General features: G+C 35.5%; 1 protein-coding gene and 1 pseudogene across 10 annotated transcripts in view; both read right to left on the reverse strand.

Moving 5' to 3' along the window:
• BIRC6 (baculoviral IAP repeat containing 6) overlaps positions 1 to 21,878 on the reverse strand; it is a 226,673-nt gene that overhangs the window by 107,448 nt on the left and 97,347 nt on the right. For 8 of the 10 annotated variants that reach the window (XR_009357395.1, XM_059188672.1, XM_059188669.1 and 5 more), the window contains 16 exons: positions 21,481 to 21,804; positions 21,143 to 21,242; positions 18,778 to 18,992; positions 18,393 to 18,601; positions 17,614 to 17,960; positions 16,776 to 16,995; positions 16,147 to 16,280; positions 15,295 to 15,432; positions 13,634 to 13,761; positions 9,782 to 9,913; positions 8,724 to 8,939; positions 7,464 to 7,647; positions 6,671 to 6,826; positions 3,733 to 3,866; positions 2,924 to 3,077; positions 1,105 to 1,221 (listed from right to left, as the gene is read on the reverse strand). Coding sequence is in view for 9 of the 10 variants with exons in the window: in XM_059188672.1 (XP_059044655.1) it covers positions 1,105 to 1,221; positions 2,924 to 3,077; positions 3,733 to 3,866; positions 6,671 to 6,826; positions 7,464 to 7,647; positions 8,724 to 8,939; positions 9,782 to 9,913; positions 13,634 to 13,761; positions 15,295 to 15,432; positions 16,147 to 16,280; positions 16,776 to 16,995; positions 17,614 to 17,960; positions 18,393 to 18,601; positions 18,778 to 18,992; positions 21,143 to 21,242; positions 21,481 to 21,804 (2,908 nt within the window). In the remaining variant the exon portion in view is untranslated. The remainder of the gene's footprint in view (positions 1 to 1,104; positions 1,222 to 2,923; positions 3,078 to 3,732; positions 3,867 to 6,670; positions 6,827 to 7,463; positions 7,648 to 8,723; positions 8,940 to 9,781; positions 9,914 to 13,633; positions 13,762 to 15,294; positions 15,433 to 16,146; positions 16,281 to 16,775; positions 16,996 to 17,613; positions 17,961 to 18,392; positions 18,602 to 18,777; positions 18,993 to 21,142; positions 21,243 to 21,480; positions 21,805 to 21,878) is intronic. The other 2 variants (XM_059188673.1, XM_059188666.1) reach the window with 2 other exon arrangements.
• Positions 4,034 to 6,091, reverse strand: LOC131807703 (large ribosomal subunit protein uL4-like; annotated as a pseudogene).

Raw genomic sequence — 21,878 nt, forward strand, 5'->3', positions numbered from 1 at the left:
AGGCGATCTACCCCAGTCTAGTGCTCTTCTTCAGCAAACGACTGCCTAATGATCAAAACAGGCAGGCCACCTGCCTGCCTCACAGCTTCTGTATCAGGCAGGCCCACTGGTTTAGATATGGAGTACGGCTACTTCATTGCTACAAAGTCAGAGTTGTGTAGTTACAACATATACTGTATAGCTGAGAAAGCCTAAAATATTTACTATCTGGTTCTTTATTAAAACATTTGCCTTCCTTTGATGTACATGATTAGGTAGTAAATCCTCTCAGTTCAGCAGTTCCATAAGGCCCATAGATATCTCTTCCATTCTAGTCTTTGAGGACGATAAAGATGCCACGGCAGTAGTGCCCCCTTATCTGGGGTTCCGCTCTCCATGGTTTCTGTTTTCTGTTATCAGCAGGCATTGCAGTCAGGTCAAGAGTAGCCTAACACCCCATCACAACACCTCCATCATCACTTCATCATGCAGGCTTTTATCATCAAATATCACCACCAGAAAGGTGATTTTGAGAAAGACCACATTCACATCTTTACTACCATATATGATTATAATTATTTTATAATTGTTGTTTATTTCTTACTGTGCCTAATTTATAAATCAAACTTTATCACAGGTATGTATATAGAGAAAAAAATATGGTATATATAGGTGTCAGTGCTATCTGTGATTTCGGGCATCCACTGGGGGTCTTGAAATGTCTCTCTCCCAGAAAAGGGGCAATTATTGTATGTAAAATCCCACTTTATCATAAATGCGGATATAATGCAATGAACTCCCAGGCTAACTGCTAGCTAAGCAGACAACTCATTAACCTCACAACACAATAACAAAGACAACATTCAGGTTTTTGGACTAAATGTAAGCATACTACTACATGGAGGTATTTTGTTCCCCCTCCACTTTCCCAATTTATTAATTAATACTTTGTCTTATTTCTCAACTTGCTACTAACTAGGTGAGGGAGAAGTGCTATATATATACGTAGCCCACTCAGACTCACACCATACATGGAATTTAAAAATCTGTCCTTGCTGAATGCACTTAAAAATTAAGAGATAAATGATTCATGGCAATACTCTAAGAATGGTGATTTGCACTTACAGGTAGGAGATGTATTTGTTAATGCTTGTAAAATGGAATCTGCTTCCAGGGTAGACATCATTTTCAACATAAGTTCTGCTTGCTGTTCAAGTCCAACTTCAAGGCGAGCATCTAGGGCTACAAAAAGCAATTCAAAGAAATAGAGCTATTTGCTAATTGTTACTCATGGCCTACTTCCTACAATAAAATTTTGACATCCAAATGCAAAATAGGGTAAAGAGTGTGTCCTCATGTCAGAAAACCTGTCAGAGAGTATCAGCCACAGCAGGTACAACATCTGTGCAAAGGAGGCTAAATGAAGTAATGATAATGAAATGAAGTAAGTTAAGGATAATGAGAACCAGGTTCCTCAAAGTCAGAGAAAAGAGATACAAATATGGAAAGGGAGTAGGTTAAAATGAAGTCTAGGTAATATTACACTGTATGTTAACTAACTGGAATATGAATAAAAATTTTTTAAAAAGTAAAAAAGTAAAATGAAGCCTATAGAGTTAGATTAGTCAAATATATGACATGAACTCAAAGCATTCTAGATAAAAAGGCAGATACAGAAATATAGATGCAAATGTGTGTAAACACACATGTTCCCTAGATCTGTCCACCAAGAGGGCAGAGAAACAGCCACCAAAATAGTAAGTATACCTAGCACCCAAATTTTGGTTTCTTAATCACATTCTTCCATTAAAAGGTTTTGAAAAACCTTCTCCTTGCTGAAGTAGTTAATTCCCAGTCTGGGGAAGGAAAAGGAAATGATGAGCCTGGGGCATCTTTTTGTGCCAGAAAACAAGGAAGTGCTCAAAGAAAGAGGAGAGACAGATAAGCAAAGGGAGATACATCCCACTGGTCAAATCTGGGACAACCAGAACATCAAAACAAAAAATGAAAACACTGTGATTGTACTTAATGTCATGGAACTGTATACTTAAAAATGGTTAAAATGGTGTATTTTACGTTGTATTTTACTTTAATAAAAACTAAGCAAAATAAATAACAGATTATGACCCACTGAATAAAACAGGAAACCATGGATGTACTTAAAAATCAATGAATAGACTAATTAAAAAAAAAAAAAGTTTCCAAGTATCATTCGCCCACATCCATAAAAGTTCTTTACCGAGGGGAAAATAATAACTTTACAATGGAGAAGACTGGCACAAATCTCCCTAAATCAAGTAATTAAACTTCAAATCACTGATCAGGGAACAAATTTAAATTATAAACCAACTAACAGAATGCATTAAGAAAACCTGAGCATTATACTTCAAATACTTTTGGTAATGATACATGACCACAATCTAATCATGAGGAAATACAACACAACCACAAATTTTGAGGGACATTTTACAAAATAACTGGCCTGGAATCTTCAAAAGCATTAAGGCCATGAAAATGAACTCTGAAATGCAGCAGGCTGAATGAGACTGAAGATCTATGACAATTAAATGCAAGGCATCATTTTGCTTTCAATGCCTTTGCATAAAGGACTTTATTTAAACACAACTGCTGAAACCTGAATGAAGTGTAAGTGTTATGGTACTAATGTTAATTTCCTAATTCTGGAAGAATGTGCTTCCTGAGGTGCCTGGGTGTCTCAATGGGTTAAGCCTCTGCCTTTGGCTCAGGTCATGATCTTAGGGTCCTGGGATCGAAACCCCACATTGGGCTCTGATTGAGCAGGGAGCCTATTTCCCCCTCTCTCTTTGCCTGCCTCTCTCCCTACATGCGATCTCTGTCAAATAAATAAATAAAATCTCTAAAAAAAAGAAGACGAAGAAGAACAAGAAGAACAGTAGCATGACTTAAAATTTAACACACTTACCCTGAGATACTGAAACACTAACTGTCTGTGATCCATTCTTCTCTGTGTTTGCAGGTGGCTTTGCTACAGGAATTCCAAGACCTCCAATGTAAGGGTTATAATTGTAGGTGCCATAATCAGCACCCCAATAGTCATACCATGTACTGCTTATTGGCTTAAAAGAGTGGAAAAAAATGGTGGTTAATTTTACCTCTTCACCAAGAGTGACATTATTTACACTTTCTAAACTCAAATAGGGCTACAAAATAAACATTCTCCCTACCCTTTAAATCACTAAAACGTACATACGATCTTAATGATCTATTGGAATAGAACAGTAATATTCTCTTCATTTTATACCAAACTTTTAAAATACCTTATTTATTTAGAACCTGAGAGATAAAATCAGCATCCTTTAAGAAAAATCTCTTGCACAAAAAGCAGCGATATAAAATATTAGGGGTATATCTCTTTCAGAAAACATTGAAGCTAATACAGAAGTAGAATCTGAAATAAATTGGCCTTAGAGGGGCTTAAATGCTGCTTGCAATTTAGTAACCTATAACTAAATTTCCCCATGCCTATTACTGGTTCTTACTAATATATAAGACAATAATAGTGGCAACATTAATAAAAGGGTACAATTTTTCCTTATACTATTCTATTGGTATTATAAAATAATTACCAAAGGGCCTATAGCAGAATAATGAAATTTTGAGAACACTCAATAATGGATTGCATTTCATGATAAATATGTGTACTTGGTTTTAAGTGATTAAGCCAAAAGTATAAAATGAAATATTTTAATTGCAAAGAACAGAGAATCATACCTTAAAAACTTTGGCTGCAAGGGGATCCTTTTCCAAATCAATATCTAAAGGATCAATGTCAACTTCCATTAGATCTTGAAGTAGCTCAAGATCAATTTCTTTATCTTTTTCCAAAGAAGAAAGAGGAGGTGCACCTTCAAATAATTGAAAATGATTTTCAGAGAGTATGCAACATGAAATGTAACCAATATATTGCTTTTATTTATAGAAAAAGTTATTTTACTTGTATGTGACATGTTTCTATTGCTTTAAAAATCTCTTAATTTTTATAGTTGACAATTAAACATCAGTAAGTATACAAATGTATCACTCTGGAACATAAAAGAAAAACACCATGCAGTAATATTTGATTTCTCTGGGAAAAAGACCATGGAATTAGCTCTTACTGAATTAGGCTGTATAAACTTTGTTACTGAAAATAAACATTACCCACTGCTAGAATGAACATTACTCATTTTACTGCCTCCAATATGTAAAGCACTGCATTACATCCACAATCAGAAAATGATACCCAATATTAAAGGTTAAAGCAAAAAGAATTTAAGTCATATGACTATTATTCACCTTTTTTTTCCTTGCCTTTGATCATCTTTATTCAAAATTAGCTATCCAAAATGATTTGACAATTATACAAAAAACAAATTTCAGTTTTTATACAGCAGGCTTTTCTTCTATGGTAGGTTTCTTTTCTGCAGATTTCTTCGCAGCTGCTGGCTTCTTGGTAGCTGCAGCATTTTTTTGTTTTTTTCTGCAAAAGGTTTCTTCTGCTTCTTCACACCCTTCACACTAACAGCTTTCTTTCCCTTCTTCCCCTTCACAGGCTTCTTACCTGGAACCCTCTTCCCATCTGACTTGGCTTCTGAGTCTGTTGCCACCTTATCCACCCAGAACTTATGACTCTTAGCCTAGCAAGGAATGGTGTTCTGGCACATGATCTTTGCACAGGGGTTTAGCTTCAACAGGATTCTTGGGCTCTTCAGTGGATTCTTCTTCAGGACTCTGCAATGAATCCCCTGGCAAGGTGCTCAGAGGGCTCTTTGGATCTCTGGGCCTTTCAAGGTTCTGCTAAGTAGTGTATTAAGCATCTTGTGCATGGGAAGGTTGTAATTCCTCTTGAAGGAGGCAGTCTTATGCCAAGTGCCATAGAGATGGTCTACTTGCAGACTACTTTCAGTCCAAATGCAGAAACATCACACATGCCCATCAGGGGCAAGTTTCAAAATGTTCAATTTGCCTCATTAAGTAAAGTAATTCCAGAGATGGTTCTGAAGGCCATGATGATACCAGTGTCCTCATTATAGATGATGCAGATCCCCTATGCTGGATACAACGATGGTTTCTCATTTTACTCTTGCCAGCTCTCATTCACTAAGAGTATCATAGACTTTTCCGATACCATTCTAGACTTTAAGTTTTTTAAGCAATATAAACTCCTTGGTCCTCTTGCAGCCACCAACTTTATCTACAAACACCAAAGGAAGTTCAGGAACTTCCTCAATACCATGACTTTTAGAAATGACCAGTGCTGGTAAGTCCAAGGCAGCCTGGGCAGAGCAAATGGCATATCATTTCCGTGTCATGTTCACTCTGCGATGCCAACGGCACCAGATTTTGTCTGGTGCAAACATGCATGCCCCACAACACATACTTCTAAAAGCACCCTTGGCAGAACAGTGAGTCCCACTACCTCGAACTCTGCCAGTATCCCAAGACTCAGCACTGGTTTATGACTTGTTAATTCACTAACAGCTGTGTGCTGTTTTTGTGCAAGCTGGTATGAACAAAGTTCACAAGATCAGGTCAAATGGGAGCCTTGAACACAGGAGGCAAAGTAACATTCTTGCCAGATGATTCCCCTTTTTCAGAGTACGCTGATATCAGTGATGAGCACACGCCATCATAGGGGTAGGAGACAATCACGCTCTAAACCTGGTAGTTCCTATAGGAAAAGTTGCTAATCACCTTATTTTTCTTTTCTGAATTAGAAATTCTTTTGCTCTCAGAGATGTCTCAAAGTTCATAACTAAAGTTCTATGCCTTAAATAAACCTTACTTTCCCATCCTTCTCACCCCTTATTCAACATATATTTATAGAACACCTAGCACATGCCAGCCTATACTAGGGTATGAGTATGTGAAGATTAATAAACCAAATTTCTGCTCTCCAATAAGTTAATCTAAGTCCAGAGTGAGGATACACTATAGAAATTAAATCAACTATACAGCATGATGAGTGCTATCAGAAACCATCTAGAGTAGAAGGCAGCACCAAAGGCAGTCTCAACACTGCTGCTGGTGGTGGTGGAAAAAGCTTACTGCAGAGGGCAAGCTTTCTGTGAATCACAGATAAGGAGTTCATCTTGCAAATAAGAGAAGGAAATCTATTTCAGATAAAGGGAATATCACATAAAAAGGATAAAATTATGAGAGAACGTTAAGACTGAGAAGTGACCAATGGATGAAATAAGCACAGCCCCAGCAACACACACAGCAGTAACTAAAACACTCTCTTCAAGAACAAGGGAGCAAAGATTGCATATGCTAAGATACACATACAGTTTTTAAAAAGGCAGAAAACAAAGAAAAATACCAGAAAGGCTGGATCTTAAAGAGTAAGAGCCTTTAACCTTGCTATCTTCACCAATGAGTATCTTTAACTGTTTTCTAGATTTTCTTGAACACAGCCAAATCAGAGCATATCAAAATAATTAGGACATTATGAAAGGACAGTGTTTTATTATAACAAGAATTCATTCAGAGAATCTAACTGAAATGTATTTATCATATTTAACCAATCTGGTTACTAAGGCCAAAGCCCTAAGACAGAACTGTGAAAACTATCTACTTCACTAAAATTCTTAATTTTGAAATATATTTTTATTAAAAAACAACAACACACTCAGACTATCTTAAATAAAACACAATTTAAGGAACGTACCCGTTATATCATGTGTCAAAGGTTCATCTATAGTTTCCAGCAACTGAACGGAAGACTGCTGTAGGGAGTCATCAGAGTCCCCAGCTGTTGCAGCGACGTCATCGCTCACTGCTCCCTCCTCCATGGCTTCTGCAGCTACTGGGGCCAGCAATTCCCCTGTAGGAAAGAAAAGAGTCATAGCTGTCTGAGTAAGTTACTAACAGACCTCCAAAACACATGACCACATATTTTTCCTCCAGTTTAGAGAATGATGGCATGTATGTGCTACCAACTATAAAAAAGAGTCTGAGGCAAAATATTCCCCACCTACCTAAGGAAATGCTAGGACCCACTGCATGATCTTCAAATATTAAAGACAAGTAATATCATGCTTACAGAATATGTGTAATATGAACAGCAGTTACTGTAATTACTTTACATACACTAACTCGCTTACTCCAAACAACTTTAGAAGGAAGGTACTCTTATTGTCCTTATTTTACAGATGAAAAACCTAAGGCACGTAGAGCCCTCAAGGCCACATAAAGTACTGATAAGCAGCCCATTATTGATATTAATAATGAAACCAACTAGCTATAATATTACTGTGCTTTAACAACCTAACTCCTCCACAAAGACTTAACATTTATGCAACTGTCAACATAGTTAAATACAAAAGTAATTCTAAGTAATTGCTAAGGCAGTTAACATTAAATAGACCTTTTCACTTCGGAGGTTATAGTTCCTTTTAAATGTTACTTACTCAAGCTATGACAAGCTAATTTGGATATATCCTTTAAAAATCCGGACAAACCTGCTAATATATCCTGTAGCATACACGTTAAGGAATACTGAGCCCAAGCACCACCCCAAGATATATCTCCTCTATTGAAGTCAGTTCCAACCAAAAGTAATAGTAGTCTTTCCAGCTGAGGTTCATTGACAATCTCACACAGATGTATAGTCGGCCTCGTGGCATTTGCAATACGTGCAAGAACCTGCAATACATTTTATGAAATTATAGCAATTACATGTTTTCTCCAAAACCAAACTGTTGGAATAATACTTTTCAATGATGAGATACATTTCTGGCATCAAAATAATTGCTTGAAAAAAAATAATAATTGCTTGAGAGGGAATACAAAGAAATGTATTTTCATGATCAAATATTAAAATCTCATTAAAAATTGTGGAATAGTGGGGTGCCTGGGTGATTCAGTCGGTTAAATGTCTGACCTGTGATTTCCACTCAGGTCACAGTCTCATGAGTCTGGGCTCTGAGAGCAGCCTGCTTCAGGATCCATGTTCAGGGGGGAATCTGCTTGAGATTCTCTCCCTCTGCCCCTCCCCACAATGTATGTGAGAGCTCCTGAGTGTGTGTGTCTCTCTCTTAAAGAAGGAAAAGTCATTAAAAACAAATGAACAAAATGAACAAAAAAAAACCAAAAAAACCCTTCTTGGTGGAATAGTTAAAAATTATTTTTTTTTAAAGATTTTATTTATTTTTTATTTGACAGAGAGCGAGATCACAAGTAGGCAGAGAGGTAGGCAGAGACAGAGGGGGAAGCAGGCTCCCTGCCAAGCAGAGAGCCAGACGCGGGGCTCGATCCCAGGACCCCGAGATCATGACCTGAGCCGAAGGCAGCGGCTTAATCCACTGAGCCACCCAGGCGCCCCTAAAAATTATTTTTTAAAAAACAATGAATATGCTCCAAAAAAGCCTTCAGGCTATTAAAACACTTTCATTACCATAATTTGAAACTTATTTGTATACTTCCTATTTTAATTAAGAGAAAAAAAGGAGCTTACAGATAGACATACCCACCTTATATACATTTCAAATCTACATTAACTTAGTTTTAACTAGGTTAAAATATAAATCACATCTCCTAAGAAGTGTGACAAAATATTTTTTAAGCCTTTCAAGGCATAATTTTAAAAATCTGACTTACATAAAGGAAAACCAATAAAAGCACTATTATAACTCTTAATCAAAACCAATTAAAGAATGCATTCTTTCTTTTTCTTACCCTCTCAGTCTGTAATTATAAATTATGCCTATTAGTTTACTTACCTTACAAACAAACAGTAAGAGATCTGCATGACAGGTAAAATCCATGGAGAGGAGAAACAGAGTAAGTTTCTGCACTACTGAAATACAACGTTCATGAGCCAGGGTAAATGGAAGTGGTTCTATCTCTGGACTTTCTTTTGTTGTTGTAACTTCTGTGTCTAAATTAGAACGGGACCATTCTGCTGTCCGACGTAACCTAATTAAATCCTTGAAGTGCTACACAGAAAAATTTACAGTATTTAAATCAGTGTTTGCCAAATGAAAATTCTTCCAGTATATATTTATTAATGGAATGAAAATATTCACTCAGGAAATTCACAACTTCTAAGGAATAAAATTGTAGATAAACCATAAGATTCAACATAAGATTATTAAAAGCTATACTGACCAATATGCCTAAAGTCCTGGTTAGAGTAAGGTACTGGACTTATAACAGAATTTCAGAAAAGTGACATTCTATATAAAAGCTGCATTAGGTCAAATCTAACATCTTGAATAAAAATTACCAAAGTATTCTAAACACAATTCATAAAAAGTGGATGGATAAAGAAACCTATGTAACACAACTTTAAGTATAGAGTATTAACTCAAGTTATCTCAAAATCTGATGGAATAAATATAACCTCATATTTATAGAAACACAATAAACAAAACTAGTTGCTACATGAGTTATTCCCCCAAATTAAAAAATATATGTTACATTGCATTTTAAAATTTTATTTACAAATCAATGGATTTAATTTTCACTTAAGAACACATTAAGAAAACTGTACATTTCCTTGAATCTTTTATTTTTAATTTACTGGCACACAATCCACTTTAAAGAGAGCACTTTGGAAACATAATGTAAGTCCACATTTATCATATATGTCCTTGAGTTAAAAGCTATCTTCCCTCAAAAAAAAAAAAAAATGGTTTAGAATAGATTTTTTCATTGATAGGCAGAATAACAAAACCTTAAGTTTCTTAATTATTATTAAAAATATTTAACTAAATTGAAATATTAGAAAGGAAAGTGATCATGCCAAAATAATTACATTAAAAAGCAAAGATCATACCTTTGAGGTAGCCTGCTTTAGTTTTGCTTGTTCTACCAGAAGTTTGTATGATGATCCCTTGTTACTTTGTATTTTCTCTTTTTCCATCTGTTCCACCAAAGCTTTCTGTTTAGCTTTTAGTAGGTTAAGTTGCTTTTAAAAAAAAAAAAAAAAAGGAAAATTAATCTAACTTTTTAACCTAAACTAAGCTAACAGCGTTAAAAACAACAAAGTAATTATATACCTCACAGATTTTATCCATCCAACTGATGGAATAAATTATTCCCTGATTTAGTTTTAACTGTATTGCTGATAAGTCATTTCAAATCCCAAATGATCTGTCCATGTTATAATTAAGATTTAATTCCTCATCCATGGGAAAAGGGAAGTAAGTGGAAAACTTTCTTTATGTAAGCCATTAATGAGAAGGACAGATACTTTCTGGAGGAAAGTAAGTGCTCTTAAATATATGGGGAAAATATTTTATTACACAATATTCTCAGTTTTATTTTTATGGCAATCTCCCTTAAGATTAGTAAATTTTTAAAAATGTCTTTGTTCTTTATTAATTAAAATTTTATCCAGTTAACTGTAGATATATAGATCTAAGAAATAAGAGAACTCTCTTAGACACTTTACCCAATTTCCTCCAATGATAACAATTTGTAAAGCTGTAATACTGCAACAGAGTACTGACATTATAAAATTCACCAATTTTATTCAGATTTCTCTTCACTTCTACTCGAGTTTATGTCTGTGTTTGTGTACTAGTTCTACATATGTGTGGACACATGAACTGCCACGATAGTACCATCATCACTAGGATCTCTCATGATGTCCTTTTAAATAGCCCACCCATATCCCTCCTATCCCATGGGCCCAGTCCCTAATCCCTGGCAACTACTAGTTAGTAGCAATGAATCAAAACAAAGACAAAAATGTCTGCACAGAAGACCTTAAAAATCCACTGAATGACTTAACCACATCTCCATATAAGGCAGAACATTATTCTAAATAGAAAGTCACTAAAAAGTGATAGCCATAATTATAAATGAATACTTTAGTTAAGAACGTAATAAACCTACTTCTTCAGAGAACATTTCCTTAATTTCTCTTTTTGATAGTTGTTTTTGTTATCAGGAAAAAAATTAACTAACATAAAGAAAAAAACTAACTACTATAAAGAAATATTCACTGGGCTGTAATCCCCATATATGAAGAAAAATGTATCCTAAAATAGAAACAGCATACACATTTATTAGATGATCAACATATGTGTGTGTAACAGCTACTATAAAATAGTATTTTCAGAAAACTGTCCTAAAAGCTCAAAGATAGAACGTGACAATTACAATAAAAAAAAAAATTTTTTTTAAGATTTTTTATTTATTTATTTGACAGACAGAGATCACAAGTAGGCAGAGAGGCAGGCAGAGAGAGAGAGAGGAGGAAGCAGGCTCTCTGCGGAGCAGACAGCCCGATGCGGGGCTCGATCCCAGGACCCTGGGATCACGACCCGAGCCGAAGGCAGAGGCTTTAACCCACTGAGCCACCCAGGCGCCCCAACAATAAATATTTTTTTTAATTAATTTCAAACCACAATCTTAATCAGCAACTTTAATTACTATAAAAAGACATTTTTTTCTTAAACCATTTGAGAGTAAGCTGGCAACATGCTGACCAGCCACCCTTGAATACTTTAGTGTCCATTTCCTAGAAACAAGATTCTTTCCTGCAACCATACTAAAACCATTAGAAACAGAAAATATTGATACACTACTACCAACTATGCCTCACATCCCACTTTTAAGTTTTTCCAGTGCCAATAATGTCCATCATAGTAAAGAATAAAACAGTAATATTTTATTAAGAAAAATCTACTGGGTTTATACTCTAGGTTTATTTTCCAACTTCATATCCTAAATTAAATACAGCAAGCATAAATGTTAAGTGTTCAGTAAAATCAGCTGTTTTAAAATGTAAATTATTACCACATAAAATTAGTTCAGAGTAAAAAAAATAAAAAAGAGTTGAGGGAAAAGCTTCACATCATTTTTCCTGCAAAAGATCAAACAGCTCAGCTGAAAAATTTTAAAGTGAAAATAAATAATTCAGTGCTAAGCCCATGTTTTTAAAAAGGCCTAAAGCTTCCACAAACTTGTCAGATCCAATGGATTTTCATATAAACTCTAATTACAGTTCAAATCAATTATACAAATATTTATTGACAATACACTAGGCTCCATACTATGTATCAAGGATATAACATTTAACCCTGTATATGCTGTAAAAGAAAGAGAAAGACCCATTTAAAAAGGTAGTAACAATAAAGTAATGGCTCCTAAGAATCTGATATCAGGTATAAATTCATTATTACACAGTAAAATGTGTATCGAACAAATTTTATGTGCAATTTCAAAAGTGATCATGGAACCAACTGAGGAAAAAAAAACAGATATGCACAAGTGTCCTCCCATTAAAAACCACATTCTAATATATGAATATATTGTGTGAATATAATTGTGTGAAAGATTTAGTGTGTCTGCATGCAAATGTTTGCATGATAAGAAGAAACATATATGTGCATCTGTGTGTATTTCAAAAAGAATAAAACCAACACTAAAGGTTTTATCAACAGGCAAATGGATTAAGAGATTCTGGAACATTCACGGAACGGTGGTCAAGAATTAAAAAGAACCACTGATACACTCAATATGGATGGATCTCAAAAAAAGTCATTTTGAGCAAAAAAAGCTAGGTATAAAAGAGCACTCTGCATGACTCCTAACAATACTTTAAGAAATGATTTACTCACCCTGAACTGCACAAATTTCAAGTTAACAAAATAAAAGAATCCCTACCAAAATTTATGATGAATATAATGAAATGATAAAATACAGGACACATGGGGAATATACTGTATGGGATACTACCCTAATTTGGAAGGCAGCTATGCTCACCACTATACCACCAACACATATTATCCTAATTTGGGAAACAGAGAGGTCCTCTTGGAGGAAGTGATTATAAACTCATGCCTAGTAAGTTAGGTCATCTCAGCAAAAGAGTAATCTATGTGGTTTGGGGGGGCGGGGGCGGGGGCGGGGGCGCGTGGGGAGGAAAGGTACTTACTACATGCAAAAGTCCTGGATGAGAAAACTGGGGCTGGTGGTTCATAAATTCAAATTCAATATGGCTAGACTAAACTTCAAACGTGTAAGTTACAAACAGGGACCCATGATAGAACCCTGAAGTCCTGTTAAGGACTCTTGACTTTCAAGCACAGGTCAACTGGAAGCTATCAAGAATTCAAGAAAGAGGGACACCTGGGTGGCTCAGTTGGTTAAGCGGCTGCCTTCAGCTCAGGTCGTGATCCCAGGGTCCTGGGATTAAGTCCCGCATCGGGCTCCTTGCTTGGCGGGGAGCCTGCTTCTCCCTCTGCCTCTGCCTGCCTCTCTGTCTGCCTGTGCTTGCTCGCTCTCTCTCCCTCTGTCTCTGACAAATGTATAAATAAAATCTTTTTTAAAAAATTTAAAAAAAAAAGAATTCAAGAAAGAAATGATAAGGATTAAGAAAGAACAAAGACACCTTGTGACTAGACAAAAAAAAAAAAAAAAATGACGGCCTCTTATTTAGAACAGTATTAACAGAGAGGGGAAGAGGTAGACACTTTAAAGGACCTCACCAAAAATCTGTAAACTACAAACTGTTGCCATCTTACAAATAAAGAAGCTCAGTCTCAAATCTGTTAAACAACTTCCCTAAGTACCTCCTTAAACAGCATACCTAACACCTGATAACCACAAGTCTGTCTTATGCAACTTAAAGCAATGTTCTCAAACATTAAAATTAAAAAAGCATACTGAAAATTACCTGTTTATGATGAACTAGCTGCTTTCTGATTTTTCTGGAATATAATCTATCAAGGCTACTGCTGCCTTTGGAAGACCTATTTATGCTCTGAGTGTGCAGATTATTGTTAATAAAACTCCACTGATTACCTGAAAGAGCAAGAAAAAGTTTTATTAGTAATTCCATTAAATGTGACTTTAAAGTACTTTCTATACCCAGAAAACACAAATTTATAAATGTGTCAATCATGACGAAGTGGTTTTAAAGAAAATTAACCATTATTAGGAAATGGCTAGTAAGATTTGACCCTAGAAAGCTACTCTAGACCCTAAATGACTCTAAGATCAGAGTTTCCTGTCTCCAATATTTCCTTTAAGACAACAGCTATTTTCCTCCACAGTTGTTTAAGATTAATTTTTAACAACATACCTCTGATGTAACTCAATTGAAAAACAACAAATGGCTCACTACTGCCTATTTCAAACCCAAGCTTTTGTGTAAGGACCCAAAAAGAGGATATTCAATAATTTGACTTAATGAATGCAAAAATAAGTTTAAAAAAATCATGCTATGTAGCTCTACTTTTTCTCATTTTTAAAAAAATGTGTCCAGACTATTACTTCAAGTATCATTCTTCTGCTCAACATCACACTTGACCCATCTCCAATTACTTGTTCATGCCTGCTTAACCTAAGGACATCTTCTTCTATTCTCTACTATCCATTTGTTAAGACAGTTCAAATTTTTCAAAACCTATAAAAAATGTCTTCCACCAATGCACTTCCACAGTATCTGAATGATATAAATAAAAACTAAGATCTCTGATACTGTAATATTCCAACTTCATGTGATAGTTATATGTAGCTATGTAGATACCTCTATATCCTATGAGTGAACTGGCTCACAGACTCTAAATATTTAAGACATATTCCCTCTACATGCAAAAAATTCCCCACCCTTTTCCCAAACGTAATGTGCACCAAAATCAATTGATTCATCGATCTATAACACACCTTGAGGGACCTTTTTTTAATACTAGAAACCTGACAATGTGTAAAATTCAATTTTATGGCACTTAAATGACTGTATTTAGATATAAGATTTAGCTATTTCAAAACCTTTATGAAAACTGTTGTTAGCCTGGAAGTAGGGGAAAAAAATAATCTGTCTTGCAGTTGGATATCGTATAATTTGAAAATTTTTCTATGCCTCAAACTTTTATGAAGACTGAAACTCAAAAAAACAAACAAAAAAAGAACACCAATCTGGGAACTCCTGTATCTAAGCATAAAAACTTTTTATACTTAATTAGAACTCTACTTCTTCATATTGATAAATAGAATGACACACTATACTCAAAGAACATAAAGAACTCTTCACATATTTCTACTCATAAATTCACTTACATGTATGCCATTAGAAAGTGTTTAAATGAGCATGAGGAAAATAACCTAATGAAAGACATGCTTGTATCCAGACACTAAAAGTCATGCTCAAATAAGGGGCTGGTCCATAAAGTCCTTCAAAAATAAATTTTATCCTTAAAACAGATTCCCAGTAAATTTAATTCATATTTTACATAAATTACATACAGCTGGAAACTCCAGGCCAATAGCCAGTTCTGGAACAACTGCATAGTCACTCAAAATCCCCACCAATAGATTATTATAAACTTCTGATACCTGTCAGAAACCTCTCCCTGTCTTTACCATTCAGAGGCTTTTTTGCAGCTGCTGCTTCATCTTCAACAGTGGCCACATAATCCAGCAATCTGGACACCAGCATCACGACCCAACTGATCATGGGAATATCTAGCACTCCTATACGCAGGTGACAGTGGAAAAAATAATCAGGTGATTCTAAGAGTTCTAATGAAGTCTGAGAAGATAATTATGAGATGAACATCTTATAAATTAAAAATATACCATATCATTACTAACATTAATATTTACTTATAATAAGCCTCAGAACTGGAACCTGTGGCCACACGCTTAATCTAATGGAAGACAAATGTTTTATGTTATGAAAATAGATTCTTGATTATAGATTGAATCCAAGAGACAATAATTTATAAACTAGGAAACAGGTATAAGGTCCAATTTTCAGACTTCCAGGTAACTAAATTAAAAAAATCTCTCAACTTCCTAATCATATATAAACTAAGTTCTAAAGTTTTTGTTCCAATAACAATTTTGTTGCTCGGATGAAATTCATTATGAATGACCAGAAAAGCAACCGTACCTAAAACTGAGACTTAATGAAGAGTCCGATTTTAGTTATGACAATACAGAAAAAAACATGTTTCAATAGTTTCCAGATTCAAAATTCAAATAATGAAAAATAGATTTATAAAGCAATAACCATATGGCAATCAATCATATGAAAGTCTACATTCTAAATTCTACAGCATGAAAGTATTAGCAAAGTATACAGCGATGAATATTTAAAAAAGTACTTCACAACCAGACATTTTATAAAAGCAGTATTTATAGGAATCTTATGTTTTTGCTAAAGACAACCACTTTAAATAATACCTTCTGTTCTCCTATGCATGGGTAACTGTGGCTGAAGAGGTGACAACAAATTATCCAGCAGATTAAGTAAGCTTTCTAATACTCCACTATTACTAAGTGATCTCTGACCAATGCAGGAAAGTAACATGAAGACCCTAAAAAAAGAGATACAAATAAAATACCAGTATGAATCCATTTGCTCATTTAAAAAATAATTCACACTGAAATTTAACAAATGATACGATAGGCTGTTCTTAGCATGAGTTATACCTGGAGCTACAATGTTAAAATTAACTCTTTCCAAACTCTTGGTTATATTTCATAACTATATCCATACAAAATCCAGCAGAGAATTTTATCATAGTTTCAAAGAAAACATGTAACACATAAAGTAACATAATCTATAAGGAAATACTTGTAAACACAGATCTATAAACTCCACAGATATAGTCAGGAAACTAAAGAATGTAGTCTACTGTATCACCGTATAATCTTCTTCAATATGTGCGTTGCTGGGCATTCCCAAACCCTGGTAAGATGTGCTTCATTTAACCACTCAGGATCAATCCACATGCATAGAATTTCAAAATCTGAACCCTAACTGTGAAAAGTAAAAATTACTAATAAAAACTCCATATTTTCTGACCTACCTATCTTGTGGAAAGATGAGAAGCTGCTCTGAATTGTACAATTCCTGAAGAACATTAGAAAGAAACTGACCCCACCATCTTTCACCACCACAGAGTTGAACAAGTAGAAGACCAGTATGCAACCGTATCTTTGGGGTTCCACTGATGCACAAGTGTTTAAAAAGCTCTTCACAGGCCTGGGCATGAAACGTGCTCTGCAAAACTGCAGGAACAGAGTGTCCTATTACAGAACAGAAAACAGTAAAATTTCCTATTTAAGCGTATGCTGTAATACCAGTATCAGCATACCTAAATACGCTTTTTTCTTAACAGCAATCAGTAACCAACTGTAATTCTATTTATTTTGCTATTCATTTATTTATTCTTTGTATGTAGAATTTTAATTGTTAAATGCTGCAAGAGGAGAAAAGCTAGCATTTGAATCAACTATATTTCTTATGTGTGGGGTTGGGTGATTCAGATAGTTGAGTGTGTATATCTGTGTGTGCATGTGTAATGACCAAAAATAGCTCTTGATTAGAAAATGACAGTATATTGTTGAAATTTATTAAGTTTTCACCATAACCATATTTAATATTTTGCCAGACGAAATGAGGTACCGCATCCACAGTGAAGATTCGAGTTGAAAATCCATTTAAAACCAAAAAAAGGAGAAATATGGGAGAAAAAAGGAGTTAACCATTTCATAAACATTTCATTTCATAAACACATTTCATAAGTGCTCACACAGAAAGAATATCAAAATGAACAATACTAGCTAATACTAACACAACAACAAAAAAAGAAAATCATATCAAACATATTTCCAGCATTTAAAGAACTGAAGCCAAATACAAACCATTGGAAGAGTGAAGAAGACTGAGCAAAGTGTCCAGTAAGTATCTGATGATGGTCCGCAACTGCTCTGTGGAAGAAGTCTGAATTAAATCTTTTGGATCTGACGTTTCACTTAGTATCTTCCGACTTGCACCAAGAGCTACTTTGAGCCTCTGCACTGCATTATGAGCCAAATTCAGTTGAAGCTGTAGCTGAATACAGTCTTGATAGGCAGAAAAAACTCTACTGTCTTCTTCAACTGCCTTGTCTGGTTTTCGCAAAAAGTATTGTGCATTGTTAGCACTGTTAAGAGGAGGAAGATCGATACTTTGCAAAAGAGTTTCCAGTCGATGACAAGCTAAGTTATACCTGTGAATAAAAAATGTACAAAACAATTCCTGCAATGTTCCATTTTACATATATGTACCAATGCACACTAAAAATTAAATCTCTAGAACATGTTAACAACCATTAAAAAGAACTAATCCTTTGTTAAGTACTAAATGAAGTCAATTATCTAATCATAATATTGTAATTTATCAATTATTATAACATTCTAGCTTCCTACTTCCTTTTTTCTTTTTTAAAGTTTATTTCTTTTTTAGCAATCTCTACACCCACTGTGGAACTCAAACACACAGCTCAAAGATCAAGAATCACTTCTCTCACTGAGTCAGTTGGGTCCTCCAACCTTTTGTTCTTCTCTATACATCTATGCAAAAATATTTCTTGAAAAATATATAAGACATACAAAGTAAAGGGTTTCAGTAAGATTAAAATATACTGCAATTTTCTAATAACCTGCACTGTATATCCTCCTGTAGAGCAACCATCATTGCTAAATGCTGGTCAATTTCTGGTTGGTTTGCAGATTCACCCTCTCCCCTTAAAGGATCATGCATTAACTTCAGTTCACTTTCCCAAGGCAAGATATACGTGTGACCATAGTAAAATCCTAGGGGGATTTTGGCTCTGGCATTTGTACTCCCATAACGTCCAATGACAGTGATCTGAAATTAAGAGAAAAATGAAACATGAATATACATACACATCCATTTGCAAAAATAAAATTCAGAGCAATGTATTTAAGAAGATAGTTATACTTTTTAATTATATGTCTGAGTATCTCTCATAACTTGTTGGAAAGATGGAAAGCATATCAATTCACTGTCTTGCAGATCTTTACCTTCATAAATCTACACACAGGAGGTGGTATCAAATCATGCAGAATTAGTGAATGTGTGCTTATATCAGTTGCCACTACCAGTCGCCTCCCATCCACCTCTTCTCCTAATGTCCAAATGTCAATTGACAAGGAGGCCAAATCTCCACAAGTGGGAATCAAGACATCTGTCAACAGTATTGGTCTGCCAAAATCCAAGGTCACAAATCTCCTTGCTCCTATCAGAGAGAGATAGTAAGAGTTGACAAAAACTATCATTGTTGCAATTAACCAAAAGATACATTCACAAAAACAGTTGGGAACATGCATCTTAAAAAATGAAATCAACTTATTAAACAACAAACAGATGGGAAGGAAAGTAAATAAGCAGTCCTCAAAAATTCTCTGAAACCTCAATCCATGCTAGTTCAGGCTTAAAGAAAAAAGTATACAAGAGTAAGTTGTTATTGCAACAGCAATCAACTGTACATACAAGCTTAATTTAAAATTTTAGAGTTGAAAAACGTTATTACCAAAAACAGTACATGGATTAATTCTAAAAAGTATCTATGTAATCTTTTTCAGTCATCTGGTCCCTTCCTAAAACTTGTCCTAATAGATGCATTAATGATATCAAATTGTACTGCTTGATTTTACTATTCTCAAGCCTTATTCATTTTCTTACAGAGTTAGATCTCACACTGCAGGTACGATGTAAAGTAAAAGTACAAGGCAGAAATCACACAAAGTCACTACTACCACTAAAAAAAAATCCCTCAGGAAAGTCCTCCAATAAAGAGAGACACAGCTTATCCCAAATAGTGTTTCTGCCCAGGTACCGACACATCACTGTCTCTTCAGCTACTTAGTACCAAGTGCAGTTGATGGCTTACTCTCAACGGCCACACTAAAGAGGCAGGAAGCCCTTCTGTGTAAGCACCCAAATCATACCCAGTGTGGTTGAGATGCTCACACTAACGAAAGGCAAAAATTATCTGAGAGGAACAGAAAAAGAGCAGACTTGCATCTCTCATCTCATACACACTTCAGAATAAGCCTGATTAGTAAAACAGTAGACAGAATCATTAACAACAGAATTCTTTTTCTTCTTCACCAGGTTGGGGTGAGGAGCACTTAATAAACTTAAGAGCTGCATTTTACAGTGAAGGGCCCTAGCGAAACTGCTAGAACCCATGCTATTTTCAATGGAGCTGGTTTCGCAGAAAAAGGTAGTTACCAGTACTTTCCTAAACAGAAAAACCATTAAAGAACAAAGAACGTAATTCTATAATCTACAGTCAATTCCACTGCTACACAGCAAACTGCAGTGTAAACAACCGCTCACATTCCATAACACTGCACACCAACTAGTCACATTCTAAATGTTACAGACGCTAATGGTAACACCGGTGAAGGATTAGTTCAACAGGAAACACCATCAAGAATTTTTTTTTTTTTTAAGATTTTATTTATTTATTTGACAGAAAGAGATCACAAGCAGATGGAGAGGCAGGCAGAGAGAAAGAGAGAGAGGGGAAGCAGGCTCTCCGCTGAGCAGAGAGCCTGACGCGGAACTCGATCCCAGGACCCCGAGATCATGACCCAAGCAGAAGGCAGCGGCCCAACCCATTGAGCCACCCAGGCGCCCCAAAAATTTTTGTTTTAAAAAACTCTCTCTTCCAAAGAAACAGCCTGATGCAATAAAGCAACTCTGGTTCAACTATTCATACGATGAAAGGTGACACAGTATGCATTATATTCATATTATTCTCTGCTATAAAACACAGATTCTGTTGAATTCTGCTGCAGTCCACGCCCAGAATTAACAGTTTGGTAGGATTATAAGGTTAAAATTGCCCATAGTTTACTAGGTAAACATGCTCTAATTGAAAGCCCCTATCGCAGTCACAGGTAACTAGCATAGACGTATGGCCACAAAATTATGTAAAATTTGAATTATCGAGACCAGGAAGTGTTATTAATGTTACTCAGTTATTAAAATGAGCAGTAATTCTATCTGCTATTTTCTGGAAACAGTTTCAACATCAGAGTGCTGGTGTTAGGAATACTGAAGCGTGATTTCCAGTGTCATGAAAACTGAGCAGCTACAACGGAAGTCGACCCTTCTGTCCATCCCAGTTCAACAGGCAAGATTCACATACAGCTCAGATACAGGGTCTGGGTAAAACTTAGCCACCCTACCCAGCAGCTCCCATATGCTCAACAGAGTGAGCACACAGCTAAGCCTTATGTGGTGCTTATTCTTGGTAAAATGTGCTTACCTAGGAACAGATGGGATTTACTCGCAAAAGAAAATCAAACTACAGAGTAAGACTCAGAGGGCTGATAGACTAGGCAAGAAAAATATTTTAAGAAAGGCAAATATTACCTGAATGCATTCGCTCTATAATAATGGACTGGTGGGGTGGAGGCTGAAGAAAATGTGAAGCATGAGAAATTGCAAGAGCTAGGCCAGAACCAAGTGGATTCTAGAAAAGAAAAAAGTGTAACTCTATATTGATATTATTCTTGCTCTATACAAACTAATAACTGTAATACCATATTAACTAGTCCCATTTCCTGATGTATATTCTATAACACTTTATAAAACAATCTAAGTTGATGTATCAAGTTGGTATAAGAAAAGTTTGCCTTCTCAGGTTAGCATATACATTAAAATATTTTTAAATGTCTAAGCGAACACCTATTAAAAATATAATAATTTACCATTCTGGACTTGTTGGAATTTTTGTTATGTGCAGCAAGACTGACTGTTGGGGGATCAATAACTGAGCCTGGGAAAAGCTGGGCAAGTTCGGCATTAATCACAACGGAAACTGCTTCATTGGGTGGGGTGAGTGGTGGAGTCATAAAAAGTGGTGTTGTTTTTGGAGTGGGTGGAATAACATCGGATGGGTGGATGAAGAAGCCGGGGGCCGCCGCTGGGTTGGAAGGCACAGAGTTGTGAACAGGACCTACTGCTGAGGCCGCCGACGCCGCGGCAGCTGCTGCAGCCGTCGTCTGATGTAACTTGGCTTCCAGCTTTGCTTTCTGCAAAAGAAGTAAAAGCACAAGATATAGACTAGTCTTGCCTGCACAAACTGTGGGGAGCAGTACACAGGAAA

The sequence above is a fragment of the Mustela lutreola genome, chromosome 9 (genome assembly GCF_030435805.1).
Source record: "Mustela lutreola isolate mMusLut2 chromosome 9, mMusLut2.pri, whole genome shotgun sequence".
NCBI classification, from domain to species: Eukaryota; Metazoa; Chordata; class Mammalia; order Carnivora; family Mustelidae; genus Mustela; species Mustela lutreola.